General features: G+C 35.5%; 1 protein-coding gene across 1 annotated transcript; it reads left to right on the forward strand.

The window, feature by feature from the left end:
• The first annotated feature begins 2,076 nt into the window (after nt 1-2,076).
• On the forward strand, nt 2,077-4,019 carry LOC113288033 (fatty acid hydroperoxide lyase, chloroplastic-like). The gene is made up of 2 exons (XM_026536965.1): nt 2,077-2,646; nt 2,807-4,019. The coding sequence occupies exons 1-2, from the start codon at nt 2,206-2,208 to the stop codon at nt 3,839-3,841; spliced, it is 1,476 nt and encodes a 491-aa protein (XP_026392750.1). The 5' UTR covers nt 2,077-2,205; the 3' UTR covers nt 3,842-4,019.
• The last annotated feature ends 17,416 nt before the right edge of the window (nt 4,020-21,435 follow it).

A 21,435-nucleotide genomic window follows, 5' to 3' on the forward strand; every position in this document is an offset into this window, starting at 1 on the left:
TTAAAACCACGCCGACTACTTATCCCTGACAGCACTATAACATATAGCCTGGTATGGTCGGCAAGATCGAGCTTACAAACCATGCTGACTTAGTAAAACTCCATCATTGTCTAAAACGGCACAAAAAGAATAAGTTCTAAAGCAACTGAAACTGAAAATTACCATAAATTTAACAAGTCTAAAACCACAATCTAAGAGTTCAAAACATAATGAAAGAGTTCAAACCACAATCTAAGTTTCTAAACCAAGTGAAACATAATAAAGTTTAAAAATTTCATGGATCCTTCTCATTGTTGTTATCTTCCTCCACATCGCTAGCTTTTTCACCATCACTAGCTTTTTCACCAATATCAGCTTTTGATTTTTCCTTTCCCTTCACTGGACCTATGTAGTCACCAACTTCATTGTAATAAGGGTTCACTCCAGAAAAGTCAGATGCCTTGAAAAAAGTTCTTGGATCAATCTCCTCTTCTTACTCCTATGATGATGTGCATTCTTGATAGTTGAGGGGATTGCTAGGACTCTCCATAAACCTTAAAAATTCTTCGGGATCTTTCTTACCCATCAGAAGTAACTTTCTTACAGGGCAATTATTTTCAGTTCATCTTTAGGATTGTCTAAAGTAGGATAAATCTTTTCAATAAATTCCAATAGCTCAGCTGCATTGCTAACAAGACAAGGCATATCTTCTAGGTTTTCCTCTAGGAACCTAAACAATACACAAATAAAAGATATGAAAATTATATACATTGAAACATGGTTCTAGTCACCAAGTCGGCATGGTCGATAATCTAAATATTGCCGACTAAAACATAGCCGGCGAGGTTATAATCATATACTAAGCCGACTAAAATACAACCGGTATGGTTGTATTAAAGAAAGATGCCGACTATTAACTCAGGAAAATCAGGTTTCTGTGACATCAAGCCGGAAGGGTACAATTTTAAGAATATGTCGACCGAAATAAATTCGGCAGGGTTGTAATTGAATATCATCCGGCCCTAGTTAATGTTCCACAGTCACCATGGCTGTTATGAAAAGTTGGCATGATCTTCATGTTATAACCTTGCCGACTACCACTAACATCCTAAGACCGACATCTTATTTTTTAAAAACCATGCCGACTAAGAATCCTGAAAATCATAGTTTTCGATTTCTAACCTAATATAACAATCAAAAAACACAAAATAATAATGGGTTTGAGTTTAGAAATCACTTACAGTCTTCTTTTCATCGTTGGAGGGTTCTTTTCAACATTCTCAGGGATTGGATTTTCGGGTTTACTAGTTCCAACTTTTCCCTTACCTTTCTTATCTGATTTGGATCTTTTGATACGTCCTGTTGAATCTGTGTTGCTACCTGATCGTTTGGAATCAACCATTTTTCAGAAATATCAAATTTTTCGATTCGCAAGACTTTTTTTTTTAAGGTTTAGATGAAGAAGAAGAAGAGAAGATTAAGAGTTTTTTTAGGTTTTTAATTTTAGGGTTATCTGATTAAGTAATAGGGTTAATTACTTCAAGGGTAATAAAGTAAACTCACCCATATTTGGCCTCCCCTTAGTAAGGGCACTATATCCACATAAATCTGCGTATACCCCAACTATGGGAGGTAAAACAATCAATTTGACTAGGTTAATTTATAACCTATCTTTAGTAAAGTTGTCTGTCAGTTTGTGAAACTGACAGAATATTCAGTTAATCGAAATCGGGAGGCTTGAAATCGAATGAAACCGAAAAGGCTAAATGGTTTCATCGGTTTTCAATATTGGAAAGCCGAGTACTTCGATTTCGATTGTTTTTTTTTTTGCCATACCGAACCGAACTATATGCAGCCCTACCTGTATCCTAGTATTTTAAGAAAAGGCCGCATCGTGTCTCGGTCGGTGCTTCCCAGTGCCTAAGCCGGTCTACTGTCAAAAGTCACAACAATACAAAACAAACAATTTTTAAGCAAGTGAGTTAAACGTTGAACAAAAAATTGGTAGGAGGGTGAACAAACCAGCAGCTACATCGTATAGCTTATGATCCATATTCATCCAAACCATATCAAAGATTTGAGGACGGGAAGAATCTACTCTTGTTTAGGCTCGGGAGTTAACCTATAAAATAGATATTAATAAACCAAAATGTGAAACACAGTTACCTATAAATAAATATTAAAAAAAAAACACAGTTACAGATCAGTAGAGAGTGAGAAAAAGAGATGGCAACAGCCATGATGATGAATTCTATAAAGATGTCATCATCAACACCATCACTTACACCACCGTCGTCATCATCATCATCAGTTAATTTGCCAGTAAGAACAATTCCAGGAAGTTATGGTTTACCATTGATCGGTCCGATTTCAGACCGGTTAGATTATTTTTGGTTCCAAGGGCCAGAAACATTTTTCAAGAAACGAATGGAAGAGCATAAAAGTAGTGTTTTCAGAACCAATGTTCCACCAACATTTCCTTTATTTGTTGGAGTAAACCCTAATATGATTGCTGTTTTGGATTGTAAGGCATTTGCTCATCTCTTTGACATGGATTTAGTTGAGAAGAAAAATATTTTAATCGGTGATTTCATGCCTAGTACTAGTTTCACTGGTAATATGCGTGTCGGTGTTTATCTTGACACCACTGAACCTCAGCACTCGCAGGTTAGTATTACATTATCTTTAGCTTGTTGGTTAAATCTAATCTGAGGTAAACTATAGAAAATTTAGTAGCTACGCAGTCACCATAATATTTATGTACGAGGAATAACCGTGTTAACGGATCCTCCCCTGTAATAATTACCGGCTTTCATAAATATGTCAGGTCAAGAGCTTTGCAGCACATATCCTAAAACGAAGTTCAAGCGTTTGGGTCTCGGAATTCATATCCAATCTCGATATCATGTGGGGTACAATTGAGAAAGAGGTGAAATCGAATGGAAATTCAAGTTTTCTCTTTCCGCTGCAAAAATGCATATTTCGGTTTCTTACCAAGAGTTTGTTCGGAGCTGATCCACTGAAATCATCAGAAATCGGTGAGAAAGGGCATGAAATGTTGGATAAATGGTTAGCACTTCAACTCTTACCTACTCAAAAAATCGGTGTCTTACCGCAACCGCTGGAGGAGATTCTTTTCCATTCTTTTGCTTACCCGTTTTTATTAGTTAGTGGAGATTACAATAAACTTTTCGAACTCGTGAAAACGGAGGGAAAAGAGGTTGTAGAGATCGGAATGACTGAGTATGGACTGAGTCAAGAAGAAACGATTCATAATCTTCTCTTCATATTAGGGTTCAACGCGTTTGGCGGGTTCTCTGTCTTTCTTCCATCTCTACTAAGTTCACTAGGTGGCGATAAAACCGGGTTGCAAGAGAAACTAAGGAAAGAAGTGAAAGAAAAAGTTGGGTCATCATCACTAAGTTTCAGCTCAGTAAAGGAAATGGAACTAGTAAACTCGTTTGTGTACGAGACACTCAGGTTTAGCCCGCCGGTTCCGTTCCAATACGCTCGGGCAAGGAAGGATTTTGTACTCAGTTCATATGACTCGGCATTCCAAGTAAAGAAGGGGGAACTCTTATGTGGGTATCAGCCATTAGTTATGAAAGATCCAAAAGTGTTTGATAATCCGGAAACGTTTGTTGCGGATCGGTTTACCAAAGAGAAAGGTCGAGAATTGTTGAATTATTTGTACTGGTCTAATGGGCCACAAACCGGTACACCTGCTACTTCAAATAAACAGTGCTCGGCCAAGGATATCGTGGTACTTACGGCGTCTCTGTTAGTTGCTGATGTGCTTACAAGATATGAATCATTCACAGTGTCATCTGGATCGGTCACAGCTGTTGAAAAAGTGAAGTGAATGACCTGAAAGCGAATAAGACGAGGGACGGTGTATTGTTGATTTATCATGTAACATGATATGTTTGCCGTGTATGTTATAGCCACATATATCCATCCTCCTGTGTCCCGATTCTTGTCACTTTCTCCCCAGATTCACGATTTTTTATACATGTCATATCACATTGTCGTTATCAATCACCTATATGGCACTAGTGGTCCGGTCGGATTAAAATAGTTCCAGACATACAATATTTTAATATTTTAGACTAACACTAAACAGCCTCCTCGTACAAGTTAGAGGTTCCATTTTTGGGCCCTACAATTAAAAGTCATGTGATATTGTCTATACTTCGTATGTCTAGAACTATTATTGGAATTATGCAAAGCTGATAATTTGTCTCAAGTGTTGTCACACATACTGTGGTATAGTTCACCTATACGAGCGTTCTCCACTACCAAGTAGATGGACAAACCTAATTTTGGACAGTGGGGATTCAACATATGAAGTAGAGCCGACTGTTGCTAATTGACACGGTCGTTTCAAGTTGAGATGAGTCTTGGTGCAAGTTGATCCCGATACTCGTCTCAACTTGAGACGAACGTCTCAGTTGGTAATGGAAATGGTTAAATCCAAAACTCAATAAAACGGCCACATGTTCAATGTCTATAAATACCGTACTCATTTACTTCTCAATTCACACCAAAATTCATTTTTTTATTTTGAGTTTTTTTTTTATTTATTAAACTTCTCTAAATCTCTCAATAGAAGTGTCTCAATCTCAAAACATTAGACGACAAAGAAATGAAAATCACCTTCGAATAAGCCCTTTCTAGTCGAGAATCAGCCAAAGCTCAAAGTCATTTATCTACAAAAGTTGAGCGAGATAGCGATGCTTAAAAACCAAGAAGTGGTTGATACGAAGTTAGCAAAGTTTATGCAGATCTACCTCCTGGTACTAAATTTATTGTCAGTAGACTTTCTTGGAATACTTTGTACCATATTGATTTGAATAAATAACATCCCAAATTGTTGTTTGTATTTATGGAGTGTTGGTGATAATCCTACACAGACGTTTCATTTTACAAACTTCGGAATAGGTGTGTCAAAAATTTTGATTTATAGTTTTGATGCAATGATACGAAGATGTGTATGAAATTAACAATTTTAATGTTTTTACAGGAATTACACTATTGGATTTGTATTTTCTACTTTTGATAATGTTAGAGCATTGCTCGGTCGAACTCACAAGTGTTGATATCTCAAGCTTGTTGTCAAATTTAGTTGTCAAAAACTATATCTTGATTTCTAGTCTACAATTACTTAAGTCTCGGATTAGGATAAAAGAATGTAGCTGATAGTCGAACATCACTGCGTTCTACTATTTAAAGTCGAAGATCAACCGAAGCTTTTGGAGAACTTCTTCAACAAAAGATAAGTGAAGACTGGACCACTTATTTCTCAAGTTATATTCATCCTTCTATCTATGAGACGTTGTCGCATAACTCATTAGACTATTACAAGCATATCAAGAAGTTCGAGTCAAGTTTATCTTGGTAATTAGTTCTCGAAACATATACGACTAAACTTAATGAACTTATTCATACTTAATGAGTTTCAGTTAAGAACAATTTATTGTTCATAATCTAAATCGTGATTCAAGATTATCATACAAAAATAGCCTGAAACAGTGATATGTGTCGTTGATGGTATTTGGGAATGTTTCAAATTAATTTAGAGAGAAACATAGAACTACTGTAAATTTGGATACAGGACAATATGCATACCAGTTTTACAAACTGGGAAAACTGTTATAGGTCCGGAATGAGTACATGTACCGAAGTAGCTACCTGTCGAAAGTGACTTAGTGGCATGCATACCCGGTATCCATACTACAAAAAGTATGTGAACTCGTGGACCTGGAAAGGTACGCATACCTAGTATGCATACCGAAAAAGAATTGTTGGTTTTGAAAACGGTGTGGTATCCATACTCGGTAGCAAACCGGAAAAGTTCTGTAAGTTCCGGAACTTATATTTGTCTTAAGGGTACATATACCTGGTACATGTACCATGACAAATATAGAGAACAAGGTTGAGTACACGTAGTTTCCCTGTCGAATATTTTCAGATGCACAAAAAATTATTTTTGTGAGATAATTAGCATTTGAATAAATCTCTAAGAACACGAAGACTTGAAATAACTAAATAATCCCATCATTAGCGAGATTTTCAACAATGAGAAGGAATTCTCTGCTTAAGAAATCAAAAATAACCTGATGCGTCACTAGGAAACTTCTTCTGAGAATTTATTCTTGTTTTTGAAAAGGATAACTAGGATTTGGTATAACAAATATTGTGATTACACGAGCTATTTCCAACGATTTTCTTCTTACATGTTTTTAGATTTATTTGTCTAAATTCTACTGTTTTTGGAAGATGAAATTGCAGTATGTAATTATTATTGGTTTAATTATTGCAAAGTCTTATGAGATATATGTGTCCTTTACTTTATGTGAATTGAACTGATATCTCATATATGCTTAAAAGTTAAATTTATTATGTTTTCTATAAACTGGAAACAGAACAAACTTTTTGAGAAATATTTCGCAGCATCGATCTACTCGTGATCGCACATCTGTGTTATTACTTCACTATACACTTCGTAAGTTTTTTTTATGTTGAATCGTACCGATTAAAATTATCTCTTTGTTCGTAACCGACGTTGAGACTAATTTAAGTCTATGTTCAGGATACAAATCCATGTGATTTTTTAATGTTCGACAAAATCCTTCTTTTTCATTAAAGTAAGTCACTCATGTTGTTCTCTTGGGAGTGACATCAAATGGGAGAGAGTTCTTAAATGAACTTGTACTTAATTGTTGTATCTTTGTGGGGTGTGTGGTTGTGGAATTTAAAAGGGATGCTTGTATCTTAAATCTCCTAGATGAGCCTAAGTATTTTTTACTATGTGATATCATCTAAATAAAGTTGAAATGTAATCTCTTTAACTCTTGAAGTATCTTTTGGTTGTATTCATTACAATCCCATGATTTTCTTACCTTTGCCAATTTTTGTTGACAAAAAATGGGAGAATTAATTAGTAGTTTCGCACTACGTATATATGGTTTACGGATCATTATGTAAGGGGAAGTGAATCAATAATCTATAGGTTTCACCTATTATGCAAAAGATGTAAGTATCAATTAAGGGGGAGAAACATATCACCGTAGTATTACTTCAAAGTTGTGATACAATTGAACTTTGGAAAAGATAATAATATTATGTTTCTGTATAACTAAGATTGAGAATATTCGTTTTCATAGTTGTTACCGCTACGGATCATCAACAACAACGATGCTGAGTTGAACACGTTCTGAATCATTGCAACTTGAAGTAACGAGAAATTCAAGGAGTTGAAGAAACCAAGGAAACCAAGCATGATGGATTCGGGGAGTTTTTGAAGCTTTATTTTTTAATTCATATGTATTGATAGTTTTATCACTAAAATTGACAAAGGGGGAAATTGTTAGAGCATTTCTCTGTCGAACTCACAAGTGTTGCTATCTCAAGATTGTTGTCAGATTTAGTTGTCAAAACTATATCTTGATTTCTAGTGTACAATTAGTTAAATATCAGATTAGGATAGAAGTATGTAGTTGAGAGTCGAACATCACTGCGTTCTACCGTCTAAAGTCGAAGATCAACCGAAGATTTTGGAGAACTTCCTCAACAAAAGGTAAGTGAAAACTGAACCACCTATTTCTTAAGTTATATTCATCCTTATATCTATGAGACGTTGTCACATAACTAATTAGACTATTGCAAGCATATCAAGAATTTCGAGTCAAATTTATCTTCGTAACTAGTTCTCGAAATATATATGAATAATCTTAACGAACATTTGTTCATACTTAAAGAATTTTGGTTAAGAGCAATTTATTGTTCATAATATAAACCGTGATTCAAGATTATCATTCGAAAATAGCCTGAAACAGTGATATGTGTCATTGATGTTATTTGGGAATGTTTTGAATTGATTTAGAGAGGAATATATAACTAATGTAAATCTGGATACAGGACAATATGCATAACAGTTTCACAAACTGGAAAAACTGTTGTAGGTCTGGAAAGTACATGTACTCAGTACACGTACGAAAGTAGCTATATGTCGAAAGTGACATAGTGGTACGCATACCCGGTATCGATACCACAAAAAGTCTGTGAACTCGTGAACCTGGAATGGTACACATACCTATCATGCATACCAAAAAAGAACTGTTGGTTTTGAAACTTGTGTGGTATCCATACTCTGTATGCAAACAGAAAAAGTTGTATAAGTTCCGGAACTTATGTTTGTCTTAAGGATACACATACCCGGTACATGTACCATGACAAATATAGTCATGAACAAGGTTGAGTACACGTAGTTGCCCTGTCGAATATTTTCAGAGGCACATAAAATTATTTCTGTGAGATAATTAGTATTTGAATAAATCTCTAAGAACAATATATAGACATGATTGATCACATTATAACCTACGGTTGTGACTCAAACTTAAAGTCTTAAGTGTTATATGAAAATGATTAAGCTTATAGTTCAATCGGCTAGTTTCAGCTAACCGTCCATCAACAATGTCTTTATATACGGTTCGGTTGCGGTTCATCCTAACCAGAGTGTATATCTTGATAGGTCAATCACATTTCAAAGATATATTCATCTAATGGTGGATATTGTTTGCTTGGTTCCAAATCTATCTTACCTTAAACCTAAAGCAACCTATACTTTGAAAGTTTGTATAAGGGGAACCTCAAGCAACTGGGATATTTGAATCCCGACACTACTATTTTTGTATCCTAGTTGTAAACTAGAGTCGTCCTCTTCCTAAAACCCTTTTAGGGGTTGGCGACTAAAAATACTTCATAAGGATTCGTGAAGCCATGTCCAACTATGTTCATCTTGATAGTTCGTGTATCTTGATCTTGTTCGATTGTTGAGTTGCTCACTCAAACAAGATATATAGAAATCAGAAAGTTCTCTTCGTCTCAGACTTTGTGATTCCACAAGTTTGATACTTATGAGGTAAATAATAATCTAAGATGCTTTTCGGGAAGCAAAAGTATGGATTTTGAGGTTAGCTAGACTTTGTCTATTGCTATCAATTTTTAGTCTCACCTTGATCCACTGATCAGAAAGGAAATCACATATATAGGCTTATCTGTTGGAGGCAGGTTGGTTTCAAGTCTTCAATTGAGTTGAAGCAACTCTTAGGCTATAAAGTACGTCAGCTAAGGGAATCATTTGCGCAGAGTCCTATTGGGATTCAAGAGGAGTAAGGAGCGCGACTGTAACTGAATTGCTGTGAGGGTTTAATTCGTTCTCAACTATATTCCAGTCTGAAGTTAATAGGTACTAGGCTAGTGTATGTAGCGGTTTAATACAGTCTGGTGTTAAAATATGGACTAGGTCCCGGGGTTTTTGCACTTGTGGTTTCCTCGGTAACAAAATTTCTGGTGTATGTGTTATTTCTTTTCCGCATTATATTGTTTATCTTCATAATTGAAATATCACAGGTTGTACGTAATTCAATAAAAGTAGATACATCCATCCTTGTTTGTTGGATACGATTTGAGTGATTCTTGAATATTGATTTTTGAGATCTTCCAAGAACTCTCACACGTAAATCAGGTTCACAGATTTGGTTCTGTCAACTTTCTGATTGTGGTAGAAATAAATATAACTCTGAATATTATTTCTCGATTGAGATTCATTAAGTTGAACTCTCGGAATTGTATTTAGGTTTTGTCCATACAGGTTGCCTAATAAAAAGGTGTTGGTGTATTTTGGTACCCCTACGTTTTCAGATACATTCTAGTATGGGAGATGATGTTCCATTTGCACAAGAAAGTTGGTTGGAAGAAGACATATATAAAGATAAACTTTCATTGTACTTTACCGAAATAACCCAGTCGAAGCACTACAACCTATAAGAAGTGGTGGATTTCCTAATTCTGGTTTAAAGGCATTTCTAGCGCAAAAAGGCATCTCTGATTCGGAAACAGATGACATTGAAGCGAATACAAAAATTTCCAAGGTTCATTTTTTATGCTTACTTGGTTCACGTTTTTTTCCCCAACTCAAACGTTAATACTCAAGTAGGATGACTAGACGCGTCGCGAGATATGGAAGAAACTCTCACTTATGATTGGGGTCTGCCATCTTAGCAGAATTGTACATTTATGTTGATATTGCATGCTTGGGTTCGTCAAGCATCGAGGTCTATGCGGCGTCCTTGAGGTAAATTTGAAAATACATGTTTGTTGGATGTTATATTATTTAAAAATAATAATTAGCAACTGACTAATTGTATGATGTTCACTTTCAGCTTTGGTGGTATACATATTGACATTGATGTATCAAGACATTTACACCACATCAAAAAATATTTCCCAATTGTAATAAGGTTTAATGTAGATAACTGACAAAAAATTAAATAATAAATACAAAGGTAGATAATATGCATGTGTGGAGATACCAACACATGCTTAGAAACAAATATACCGTTAAATGGATGTCGTATGGGGATTTTACGGAGATAATCTATCATGTTTCTGAAAGAATCGAAGATTTTTTTTACTCTCGTGCATTGTGTTCTACAGTCCAACTAGGGATTGTGGTGTTTATTATCATGAAGAAAAATATGCCAGACTGTTAGTTAGTGTAGTTGGACTGCTAGAAAAGCCCTGATATATCCACCGTCTTTGGAAAAAATGTAATAAACTTAAGAGGAGAGGATGGAAAAGGTATGAGACATTAGTTAATCCTTGTGAAAAAGACTAATCCGACGAGCGGTACAAATCGGTTGTAGGGCCGATATTTTGTGAAGATGTCGTACGCATATATGGGTTAGATTTTCCCTAGTTGGTAAAGCATTAACGAAAATTTTTATGTCCAGCATTCCATCTTTCACCAATTATCCTTCAACATGTTCTTCATCTTCATCGGCGAGTTCAAAACCAGAATCTTCATCGGCTGGGTCTAATTTTCCAGAATTGAAGAGGGAGTTAGACTCTCTTACATTGGATAGGAGAGGGATCCTTACAATTGTCTCACAAGATACCGGCCAACCTGATTTTTATACAAGAACATCGTCTTTTCATGAAACGTTGGTTGAACAATTGAATCAAATGGAATTAAGATATTTGAAAGCTAGACGTATATACATACAAGAGTTACACTGAATGGGTGAGAGCATGAGCTTCTGTCCTAATTTTTTAACCATAACTGCAACTCCAACATCCCAGGATAGTATGGCAGACTCATAAGTCAACATATGCTAAGAGAAGGCTATCGTCCACTGCAACAATGTCCATATCATCAATCCTCTCAACAATATCCTCATGATTATCAAGAGTATAGAAGATAATTAAACTTCGAAGGAACTCAAGCTGAAAAATAAATCAATGGTTTGGAAATCAAGGTGAAGGATCTCAACCTACAGGATCATATCAAGGGTGTGGGAATATGATGCAGACGGGCACGTGTATTCGTGTAATAGATTTTGGAATGAGACTGAGTAGTTATGCTTATGTAAACTTAATGACATCAAATTTGGAGTAGATGTTCTCTGTTTATGAAACTTAGTGACATTAATTAATTAAAAAATTAGATTGAATCTATTTATGTTAACCATCACATAAAATTTGATTAAAATTTAAAACACCTCCATCAACATCTTGCTCGAGTTGTATAACAAAATATAATGCGGAAAAGAAATAACACATACACCAGAAGTTTTGTTAACGAGGAGACCGCAAATGCAAAAAAAAAACCGGGACCTAGTCCAGATTGAACAAACACTGTATTAAGCCGCTACATACACCAACCTACTACAAACTAACTTCGATATGGACTGTAATTGAACCCCAATCAATCGCACATTGATCCAAGGTACAGTTGCGCTCCTTACATCTTTGATCCCAACAGGATACTAGACACTTGATTCCCTTAGATGATCTCACCCACAACTAAGAGTTGCTATGACCCAAAGTCGAAGACTTTAATAAACAAATCTGTATCACACAAAAAAGTCTACATGAATAGATAAATCTGTCTCCCAAAGAAATACCTACGAGTTTTGTTCCGTATTTTGATAAATAAATGTGAACAGGAACCAATCGATATACCAGACTTATATTCCCGAAGAATAGCCTAAAATATCAATCACCTCAGAATAATCTTAATCGACAAGCGAAACAAGATATTGTGGAATCACAAACGATGAGACGAAGATGTTTGTGACTAATTTTCTATCTTGCCTATCGGAGAAGTTAATCTCGAGCCAATTTTATAATTGTACTCAAACAGCAAGATCAGATCACGCAACTACAGAGAAAATAGTTGGGTCTGGCTTCACAATCCCAATGAAGTCTTCAAGTCGTTAACCCACGGGTCTCGGTAGAAACCTAAGGTTAAAAGAGAACCGACTCTAGATTATACAACTAGTATCACACAGGAGGTGTGGGGATTAGGTTTCCCAGTTTCTAGAGTTCTCCTTTATATATTCTTCAAATCAGGGTTTGCAGTCAATGCTTCCTTGGTAACAAAGCATTCAATATTCACCGTTAGATGAAAACCTGATTAGATTCAAGCTAATATCTTTCAATCGTTAGATCGAATATTAGCTTGTTATACAAAAATGAAATGCACGTTCATTTAGGTTTGTGTAACCGTACCTAAACGTGTACACCTAGTTGGTTCAACAGTAGTTAACCAAATGGTTACCCATATGAGCACTTTCATATCAACCTTATTCATCTTTACCATAACTAGTACAAATGACTCAAATGAACTAGTTCAAGAGTTGTTCAATTGCTTAGATCTTATAGAAGTATACAAGACACAATCGAAGCAAAATTGGTTTTGATTCACTCGAATCGATTGATGAACATTATAGCCACGGTTTGGAAATTGCATTCCTTATTATATAAATGTTTTAGTTCATGAACAAACCAATTTTAGAAACTAAGAACTTAAGTATGCGTACGGGTATGCGTACTTAAGTAGTCGGATTTGAGTTTGTTTTGGTTTTCAAATTCAGCATAAATTCACGGTCGTGAACTTTCCGCTAGTATGCGTACGGGTACGCATATTTAGGTAACCGGATTGAGTTGGTTTTTATTTCCAAACTCACGTACGGATACGCATACTTACCCAGTCTCCATCAACTATTTGGTACACACACAAGTATGCATACATTTGGTTCCCGGTTTTGGACTTATACACTAATGTGTGAACACACTATATGCTTATATCCAAAGATGGTTACATATTCTAAACTCTTTATTTCAATCATTGAAACATTCTTAGAGGATGTTATATAGAGGTTATTCACACTCCATTTTTCATCAAAGCGATTTTCAAGAGATTGAAACAATCAACATGACTTTCGTCACTTGTAAAGATGAACTTGGACAAAGCGAAAGCTTACCAACACATATTTCGAGGAATAGATAAGCGAGATAAACTCGGCTCGAAATAACAAATGTGCATAATCGAAGTCTGTTAGAGCATTTCTCGGTCGAACTTGCATGCGTTGCTATCTCAAGCATGTTTGTCAATGTTAGTGATCAAAACTATAAGTCTTGATTTCTATCCTATTTATCGATGTCTCGGACTATGACATAGATAGTGTAGTTGATCTTAGATTTCACAGAGTTCATCATTTGAAGACGAAGAACTACTAAGGGGAGCTTGTGGAAATTCTTCGACAAAAGGTATGTGGAGACTTGAACTCATCTATCACTTGGAAATTCTATTTATACTATCTCCTATATTGAGACATAAGTCGTGTTAAGATATAGTTTTCTCTATACACATTTGAGATTTCGAGTTGAGTATATCTCGCTTACATGTTTCTCGAAATATGTGTTGGTAAGCTTTCGCTTCGACCAAGTTCATCTTATATCATGAGAAAATTTCCGAGTAACATCTTACATGGTTTGTGTGATACAATCATTTTATGTAGGCATGGAATGTTTCGATAATGATTATTTCAATATCTTGAAAATTGCTATGATGCTAATGGTGTGTGAAAACGGCTATTGTCATTATAGAAGAATGTTTTAATGATTGAAATAAAGACTTGAGAATGTAACCATATATGAATATAAGCATATATAGTGTGTTCGCGCATTAGTGTATAAATCCATAAACCGAGAGCCAAGTGTATGCATATGTGTGTGTACGAAATTGGTAAAGGAGAGAGGTTAAGTATGCGTACCCGTACACATACTGGCGGAAGTTTTCGAACCGGAAATTTATGCTGAGTTTGGTTTTGACAAACTCTTAACTAGTCACCTTAAGTATGCATACCCGTACGCATACTAGCAGAAGTTTTCGAACCGAAAATTTCTGCTGAGTTTGGAAACTAAACAAACTCAAATACGGTTGCTTAAGTACGCATACCCGTACGCATACTTAAGCTGGTTACTTTGTCAAATCGGTCAGTTCATGGACTTAAACATTTAAATCATAGGAATGCAATCTTTGCAAACCGTGGCTATAATGTTCTTGATTGATTCAAATGAATCAAACCGATTTGGTTTTAATATGAAAGTAATTTAAACTAGTTATGGTTGAGATGAATAAGGTTGATACGAGAGTAATCATATGGCTAACCTTGGTTAACTATTTGTGAACCAACATGGTGTACACGTTTAGGTACGGTTACATAAACCTAAATGAGGGTACATTTCACTTGTGTGTAACAAGCTAAGTTCGATCTAACAGTTGAAAGATATTGGCTTGGTTGAATCAGGTTTTTCATCTAACGATGAATATTGAATGCTTTGTTACCAAGGTAACTTGAATTGCAAACCCTGATTTGAAAATTATATATATAAAGGAGAACTCTAGAAACTAGGAAACATAATCCCCACACCTCTTGTGTGTTACTAGTTGCATAACTAGAGTCGATTCTCCTTTAACCTTAGGTTTCTTCTCGAGATCCTGTAGGTTAATGACTTGAAGATTTCATTGGGATTGTGAAGCCGGACCTAACCATTATCTTTGTAGTTGCATGATCTGATCTTGCTGTTTCTATCGTGTTGAGATAATTAAAATAATTGGCTCAAGATTTTATATCTCCGATAGGCAAGATAGAAAAGTAATCACAAACACCTTCGTCTCATCGTTGTGATTCCACAATAACTTGTTTCACTAGTCGATTAAGTTTATTGTGAGGTGATTAATAATTCTAGGTTATTCTTGGGGAATATAAGTTCGGGTTATCAATTGGTTCTTGTTCACCTTGATTTATCAAAAGACGGAACAAAAACTCTTGGGTATTTCTGTGGGAGACAGATTTATTCAATCCTATATACTTTTCTGTGTGATACAAATTTGTCTATCAAGTCTTCGACTTTGGGTCGTAGAAACTCTTGGTTGTGGGTGAGATCAACTAAGGGAATCAAGTGCGTAGTATCCTGCTTGGATCAGAGACGTAAGGAGCGCAACTGTACCTTGAATCAGTGTGAGATTGATTAGGGTTCAATTACAGTCCAGTACGAAGTTACTTGATAGTAGGCTAGTGTCTGTAGCGGATTAATATAGTGTGGTGTTCAATCTGGACTAGGTCCCGGGGTTTTTCTGCATTTGCAGTTTCCTCGTTAACAAAATTATGGTGTATGTGTTATTTCTTTTCCGCATTATATTTTGTTATATAATTAAAATATCACAGGTTGTGCGTTAAGATCAATCAGTTAGAATATCCAACCTTGGGTTGTTGATTTACATTGATTAACACTTGAACATTGGTCTTTGGTACTGTTCAAGTTACTCCTCTTATTCAATCAGGCTCGCAAATTTCTATTTGCTGATTGCGGATTAAATTAAGAGTTAGAGATATTAAACTCTTTGATATACTTTACTCTAGATTGAGTCTGACTGTCTAGTTGATTCTCTAGAAAGTTTATTGGAGTAAGTCCTCTCAGATTGCCAAACGAATTGTTGGGTGTGGTTGTTAGACCCCCGCATTTTCAATTGGTATCAGAGCAGGCAAACACATTAAAGACCTCATAAGTCTGTGTTTGTAGCGATCTGATATGGACAAAGGTGCTATCTCTATAAACGTACCACTAGTCTTCGATGGCTCAAATTACTTCTGGTGGAAAATTGCTATGTGTGCCAAGTGCCTAATTTTCAATCATGGGTTTATGTAGTTAATGGCTATGATGCTCCCGTTGTGGCAGTAGGGAACTCAAACGTTCCAAAGAACATTGGTGAATACAATGCTGCCGAGATACTTGCTGCAAGCAAAACTCCGACGGTTTAAATGCCATCATACATGCCATTACCCCAGATCTTCAGCACCATGTGACAATGTGCACTAGGTCTAAAAATGCTTGGGATATCTTAGAAACCGTATTCGAAGGAAATGACAGTGAAAAGGAAGCTAGGCTTCAAAACCTTAATTCTGATTGGGAAAACCTTTGTATGGAAGATGAAGATTCATTTGATGAGTTTAATCACAAAGTGTTTGAAATTGTTAATGCATATCTGGCATTGGGTAAGACTATTCCTGAAAAGAACATTGTGATGAAAATTCTCAGATCGCTGCCATGTAGATACGATTCTAAGAAGCATGCCATCGTTGAAGGAAATAACCTTGATGCTCTCTCCAGAAACACGTTGGTTGGAAAGCTAAAGATCTTTGATCATGAGCATACATCCAAATTCGGAAAGGATGTTGCCTTCAAAGCACAAAAGAACACTAAATTACTTGACAAAAGTAAAAGTGTTTATGTCTCTGAGGATGATATTTTTGAGGCTGATTCATCGGATGAATATCTTGGAAAATCAGTCTCTTTGATCAAAAGACAGTTTTGGGATCTTCTATTGAAGAAAAGTAAACGGTTTTCTAGAGACAAACCCAGGTCATCAGTTAAATCTCACAGCCGCATTCCTCCTAAAAATAGGGATGATGACGAGGATATGCCTCAGTGCTTTAAGTGTAAAGGTTTTGGTCATTTTGCAAATGAATGTCCGAATCGTAGAAAATACACTGGAAACAAAGGTCTTGCTGCAACTCTTGATGAAATGTCTGATCACTATGATTCCAATGAATACGAAAAATCGAGTGTTGCACTTCTTTGTGAATATATTTATTTTGATAATTTTAGCAATACATATATCAATCTTGATATTCTTCCAGAAAAGACTCAACCAATCTGGAAGGAAAAAATTAACCTTTTTGTTGGAAACTCTATGTCTGATTTTTCAGGTTCCACTCTGTGCCTAGCAGCTTGCACATCTCGTGTGTCTGAATCATCTTATCCGGGGACATGTTTTTATTTTTCACTCAAGCGTCATAAACTTTCGAAGTGTTACAAGTATAAACACAAGATGAGACATGTCAAGAGACTTCAACGAAGAGCAAATCGCCTAGCAAACAAGCTCAAACTTGTTCAAATATCCGCTGAGGTATGTAAGATTTTATCCTCTTCAAAGAATTTGGTTTCCAAAGATAGGTCAAGACCACTAGAGAAAAGAATATGGTCTAAACAATTTGATAGACAAGGTTCTATGAATTCCTTTCAAAGAGGTTATGGTGGAAAAATTGTGGTTCACCGTAGCACAACTTGATTGTGTTGTTTTAGTGCATCTTGTCTCATGTGCCTGATTAAAAGAGACACGATTGTGCACACCTCAGGCTTAAAGAAAAAAAAAACTTTTTGTTGTTTTTGTTTTCTTTGTTTTGCTGTATGTTTTGGAATTCTTTCATATCTAATTGATATTGGAAGGGACTTCCCTGTGTATTCAATAAAAGAGGGTTATTCTCGTCAATTCCACTCTATTTAGGGTCGTGAATTGAGTGTGCGTGATCTATGTGGTTAAAAGGTTCGTAACCCTACATTCCTTTTTCCTCTCTGAAACTCTTTTCATCTTAAGACTGCCTGTTGACTTCAAATTGTGATTTCCTCTCACAAACCCATACACGTATGGAGACTCCAAGCATCATGTGTTTTGATGGAAAAGATGTTAATATGATTGTTAAGCCATCAATCATAAAGGAAAAAGAAAATATTCATTGCCTCCAACTTTGAAAAGAAAAAGAAGGAATGTGAGGAAGCCAAGAGTTGTTCCTTCAAATTCTCAGAAGTTTTCTGATGTTCTTGAAGAGTAGAAGGAAACAAGGAAGGAGATTCAGCTAATAAAGGCTTGTGTTATGAGAACTCTCAAAATTCAGAAGGCCCTGGTTCGACATCATCAGCCTAAAAGGTTTGTTGGAATTGACTCATTTCTTCACGAACCTAATGTTCTTATGTCTGTTGACGAAAATGAGTTCGGGGATGATAAAGAATTCTTCAGAGGTCTCAATGTCCAGTAAATCTTCCTTTAGAGAATTTATTTCTTGTTTTTTGAAGAATAACTAGGGTTTGGAATAGCCATTATTATGAGTACACATAGCTATGTTCAACGATTTTCATCTTCAATGTTTTTAGATTTATTTATTTAAATTCTAAGTTTTTGGACGATGATTTTTGCAATTTTAATATTTATGATTTTATCTATTGCAAACTGTTATGGGATATCTTGTTTACGTACGTGAACCAATAATTGTCCCATACTTGTTCAAAAGTTATCTCTATTATATCGGTATAAATGTATTGATAGAAGATAGAATGAACATTTGACATTACAAAAGTTAAAGCCTCTTATGTCATTGCTTTTATGGACGAAAGGATAAAACTTTTGTTTACAGGGATTAAGTCTATTATATGTCATTGTGCAAATAGTGATGGAAAATAGAATGAATTCTTGTTTATTCCGCAGTATTGGTCGATCTCCGATCCACATCTTTGTGCATATACTGTGTTGCTCCGAAAGGTTCCTTATGTTTGAGCATGACCAGCTAAATTGATCATTCTCTTTTGGTTATTTTATTTGTTTCTCCGTAAGTTATCTTATGTCGAGCATGACCAATTGAACTGATCACGTTGTGGTTAATTTGGTTGTGTATTCTAATTAAGTTAATCGTGGGTTTTCTTGTGATTAATTTGGTTGTATTTTTTCGATTGCATTAATCACGGGTTATTTTATAGTTAATTCAATTGAATATTTTGGATGCAAATTCATGTTTTCATGTGATTTGAGTTATCCAAAAGAAATCCTTCTTTTCTTGTAAAAGCAAGGTCGCCTTTGTTGTTCTTTCGGGAATGACATTTTATGAGGGAGAGTTCATTTTGAACTTGTGCTTAATTGCTAAATCTTTGTGGGGAGTGTGGCTGTGGAATATTAGGGGTTATCTTGTATCTTTATAAACTCCTCGATGAATGCACTTAGCTTCGGCTTTATGATGACATCTAAAATAAGTTGATATGGTATTCTCTTTTGGTCATGAAGCATCTCTGTGAAAATTTCATGAGGATCCCACTAGTTTTCGTACCTTTGCCAATTTATATTGACAAAAAGGGGGAGAATTAATGTGTAGTGTGATACTACAAATACATATAGTTTACGGATCATTATGTAAGGGGGAGCGGTTTTCATATTGAGATGAAGTATTGACTAAGGGGGAGTGATACATATCACCATAGTATTGTTGTCAAAGTTGTGATACAATTGAACTTTGATGTTGTGTAATAATACTATAACACCATATGACAATGACTAAGAGCATTTTTGTTTTCTCATTGTTATCGCTACGGATCTTCAATAACTGTGATGCTGAACTTACAAACATTAGGATCATGGAGTACTTGGAAGTGACGAAGATTTCGAGTCGCGTTGAAGATGCCAAGGAGATCAAGCATTTGGATGAGAAGCTACAATATCTATCTATTTTGTAATCTATATGTATTGATAGTTTTGTCACTAAAATTGACAAAGGGGGAGATTGTTAGAGCACTGCTCGGTCGAACTCGCATGCGTTTCTATCTCAAGCATGTTTGTCAATGTTAGTGATCAAAACTATAAGTCTTGATTTCTATCCTATTTATAGATGTTTCGGACTAGGACATAGATAGTGTAGTTGAGCTTAGATTTCATACAGTTCATCATTTGAAGACGAAGAACTACTGAGGAGAGCTTGTTGAACTTCTTCGACAAAAGGTATGTGGAGACTTGGACTCATCTATCACTTGGAAAGTATATTTCTACTATATCCTATATTGAGACATAAGTCGTGTTAAGATATAGTTTTCTCTATACACATTTGAGATTTCGAGCTGAGTATATCTCGCTTACATATTTCTTGAAATATGTGTTGGTAAGATTTCGCTTCGACCAAGTTCATCTTATAGCGTGAGAAAATTGCCGAGTAATATCTTACATGGTTTGTGTGATACAATCATTTTATGTAGGCTTGGAATGTTTCGATAATGATTATTTCAGTATCTTGAAAATTGCTTTGATGCTAATAGTGTGTGAAAACGGCTATTGTCATTATAGAAGAATGTTTCAATGACTGAAATAAAGAGTTGAGAATGTAACCATGTTTGGATATAAGAATATATAGTGTGTTAGCACATTAGTGTATAAATCCATAAACCGGGAGCCAAGTGTATGCATATGTGTGTTACGAAATTGGTGAAGGAGACTGGTTAAGTATGCGTACCCGTACGCATACTGGCGGAAGTTTTCGAACCAAAATTTCTGCTGAGTTTGGTTTTGACAAACTCTTAACTAGTCACCTTAAGTATGCATATCCGTACGCATACTGGCGGAAGTTTTTGAACCGAAAATTTCTGCTGAATTTGGAAACTAAACACACTCAAATCCAGTCGCTTAAGTACGCATAGTTAAGCTGGTTACTTTGTCAAATCGGTCAGTTCATGGACTTAAACTTTAAATCATAATGAATGAAATCTTTGCAAACTGTGGCTATAATGTTCATGATTGATTCAAGTGAATCAAACCGATTTGGTTTCAATTTTGTTTTCTATAGCAATTGAACAACTCTTTAACTAGTTTCATTTGAGTCATTTGAACTAGTTATGGTTGAGATGAATAAGGTTGATATGAGAGTAATCATATGGCTAACCTTGGTTAACTATTTGTGAACCAACATGGTGTACATGTTTAGGTACGGTTACATAAACCTAAATGAGGGTACATTTCATTTGTGTGTAACAAGCTAAGTTCGATATAACGGTTGAAATATATTAGCTTCGTTGAATCAGGTTTTTCATCTAACGGTGAATATTGAATGCTTTGTTACCAAGGTAACTTGGATTGCAAACCATGATTTGAAAACTATATAAAGGAGAACTCTACAACTGGGAAACCTAATCCCCACACCTCCTGTGTGTTATTAGTTGCATAATTAGAGTCGATTCTCCTTTAACCTTAGGTTTCTTCTCGATACCCTATAAGTTAACGAATTGAGGACTTCATTGGGATTGTGAATCCAGACCCAACTATTATCTTTGTAGTTGCGTGATATGATCTTGTTGTTTCTATCGTGTTGAGTACAATTGAAATAATTGGCTTGAGATTTTATATCTCCGATAGGAAAGATAGAAAAGTAATCACAAATACATTCATCTCATCGTTTGTGATTCCAAAATAACTTGTTTCGCTATTCGATTAAATTTATTGTGAGGTGATTGATA

This window comes from Papaver somniferum, chromosome 6 (assembly GCF_003573695.1).
Source record: "Papaver somniferum cultivar HN1 chromosome 6, ASM357369v1, whole genome shotgun sequence".
In the NCBI taxonomy this organism is placed as follows: Eukaryota; Viridiplantae; Streptophyta; class Magnoliopsida; order Ranunculales; family Papaveraceae; genus Papaver; species Papaver somniferum.

Bases quoted from the DNA above. Each gene is read 5' to 3' on its own strand.
- LOC113288033 (XM_026536965.1), top strand. From the start codon at position 2,206: ATGGCAACAGCCATGATGATGAATTCTATAAAGATGTCATCATCAACA. The intron at 2,647-2,806 runs GTTAGTATTACA...TAAATATGTCAG, and splicing joins CTGAACCTCAGCACTCGCAG to GTCAAGAGCTTTGCAGCACA.